Here is a 2,183-nt window from a genome sequence, read left to right on the forward strand (position 1 = left end):
GGGACCAAAGTGCAAATCTGTAACTTTCACGTTTTCAGAACCTATAAATAGTCATTGTAGGGTTTTAATAGTTATCAGTTATTATATTTTTGTCTCTTGACTTAGAATATCAAATACTCTCTAGTTTTTGAAGATTCAAACATCAATTCAAGTATTATCAATTCCTCTTTTCTTCCAAAGTAAGCAATTATGAATTCTTCAATTTCTTATTTCTTGTTCTTTGTCTTGAGTAGCTAAATTCCCTTACTAGGGTTGTGAACCCAATGATGGGTGTTTTGTGATTGATATACACGTAATGGATTATTAGGGTTTATTTATTCTTCATTCTTCATTCATAATTAATGGTTGCAAACATTGATTAAAGCCACAAACCTTGATTTATTTGGGAAAATAATTAGGGTTGGTAAGAATAAACAACAAGGACTCAAAGCTCTAAACTTTGTTTAATAAATTCACTTAGGAATAAGAAGAATTTACTTGGCATAATTAACCGTTCTTCATAGTTACTTTCTTATATTTGGGAAAATCATAGAAAGAGATAATCTTTAGTTATTGGGAAATAGTAAAGATTCATATAGAGGTTAAGTGCATTCATATAATGATCCATTAGAAGTATATCAAGATCAATACCCATGATCATACACCTTATCTAACGGGGACACAATCTTAGTTTCTTTTACCATAAATTACCACCCAAAGCAATTAGTTAGCAATTAGTCATAAAAAATCAAACTTTTACCAATATCATCGGATTAAGACATTAGACCTACATTAAGCACTCTACGAGTTTAGTAACCTTTTCACACCATATTCCCTGTGGGATTCGACCCCAACCTAGTTGGGTTACTAGATTTGACAACGTCCGCGTTATACCATTAATAGGTGTAATTTGAGCGTATCAAATTTTGGCGCCGTTGCTGGGAATATGGTTTTGAAATTACTAAATGGTGTTTGCTTTGATTGAAGTATTTGCTTAGTCCATCACACCTTGTTTTGCTATTCTTTGTAAACCAGGTGAATATGAATCAGAATCAGCAAAATCAACGTGCTGGTAACCAGGGGAATCGATTGAATAATCAGGCGAATGAATCAGATGATGAGAATGTTTTCGCTGATCTTGTTCCAGAGGAGGACTATGCATCTGCTATTGTTCATCCTTGGGTTGGACTTGTTAGCATGAAAATTGACTTCTCTCTATACCAGTTGTTGAAGCTTGAGGGATACTTTTGAAACTCTACCGAGAATGACCCTCAACGTCATTTGCAAAATTTTGTGGATGTGTGTGCTAATCACATCCAAAACAACGTTTCACAAGATGCTATTCGGCTGAGGTTATTCAAATATTCCTTAGCTGGAGATGCAAGAACATGGTTTGAGAAGCTGCCCCGAAATTCGATTACTACATGGGCAGAGATGGTAACTGCTTTTCTCAAGAAGTGGTACCCTCCTAGCAAGAAGGCTAAAATTCGTGACAAGATCTATGACTTTAAGCAGCGACCGGGGGAACAACTATATGAAGCTTGGGAGAGATTCAAGGAGTATTTGCAGAAGAGTCCGAATCATGGTTTATCGGAGCACATATGTTACACCTCGAAAAATTTCCCGTTAGCGTGCAGTGAACAGACTAACGAAGGGTATGATGTATATGATGTTTGGGCAAGTAAGAAATAACATTTAATGGTCCTAATTAAGATTTCAAAGACATTTGAAGTAGGAGACGAAAGTTGTAAGGAAAGTAAGGTATATGTCATGTGTCGGGCAAGATTTACGAGTATCGAATTAATGATGACTAAGTAAAGTTTTGGAGAAGAGTTATAATGTCACTTGGATTGTTAATGAAGTGTTAAATAAGTGTTAAGAAGGTTCCATAAGGATTTAAGAACAAACAAATAAAGGAATTGAGTTTATGGGAACTTTGGTAAAACTTGGCAAAATTTTCGGACAAAATTTTGGTCCAAATTGGTGGGGGCATATCTCCTAGAATATGAGGAGTTTTCTTGTGATTCCTTTTCCCAAATTGAAGTTCATCGAGTCTAGTTTCCAAATCAATAAACCGCTCATCAATGTGATGTCTAAGTAAAAAGTTATGGCCATTCTACGACGGAAGTATGAAATGAGTAGAAATCTCGGACCATTTGACGCCTCGTATTTTTTTGGCGGCCCGTAGGAAATTCTACGGTCCG

General features: G+C 35.7%; 1 protein-coding gene and 1 non-coding gene across 2 annotated transcripts in view; one reads left to right on the forward strand and one right to left on the reverse strand.

Moving 5' to 3' along the window:
- Positions 1-1,413: 1,413 nt before the first annotated feature.
- LOC132039124 (uncharacterized) overlaps positions 1,414-2,183 on the forward strand; it is a 5,140-nt gene continuing 4,370 nt past the window's right edge. Inside the window, exon 1 of the mRNA XM_059429665.1 lies at positions 1,414-1,641. Coding sequence (XP_059285648.1) covers positions 1,414-1,641 — 228 coding nt within the window. The remainder of the gene's footprint in view (positions 1,642-2,183) is intronic.
- On the reverse strand, positions 1,462-1,568 carry LOC132041279 (small nucleolar RNA R71). Its single transcript, XR_009410977.1, has one exon. It is a non-coding gene; the product is annotated as a small nucleolar RNA R71 (small nucleolar RNA).

This window comes from Lycium ferocissimum, chromosome 12, assembly GCF_029784015.1.
Source record: "Lycium ferocissimum isolate CSIRO_LF1 chromosome 12, AGI_CSIRO_Lferr_CH_V1, whole genome shotgun sequence".
Taxonomy (NCBI): domain Eukaryota; kingdom Viridiplantae; phylum Streptophyta; class Magnoliopsida; order Solanales; family Solanaceae; genus Lycium; species Lycium ferocissimum.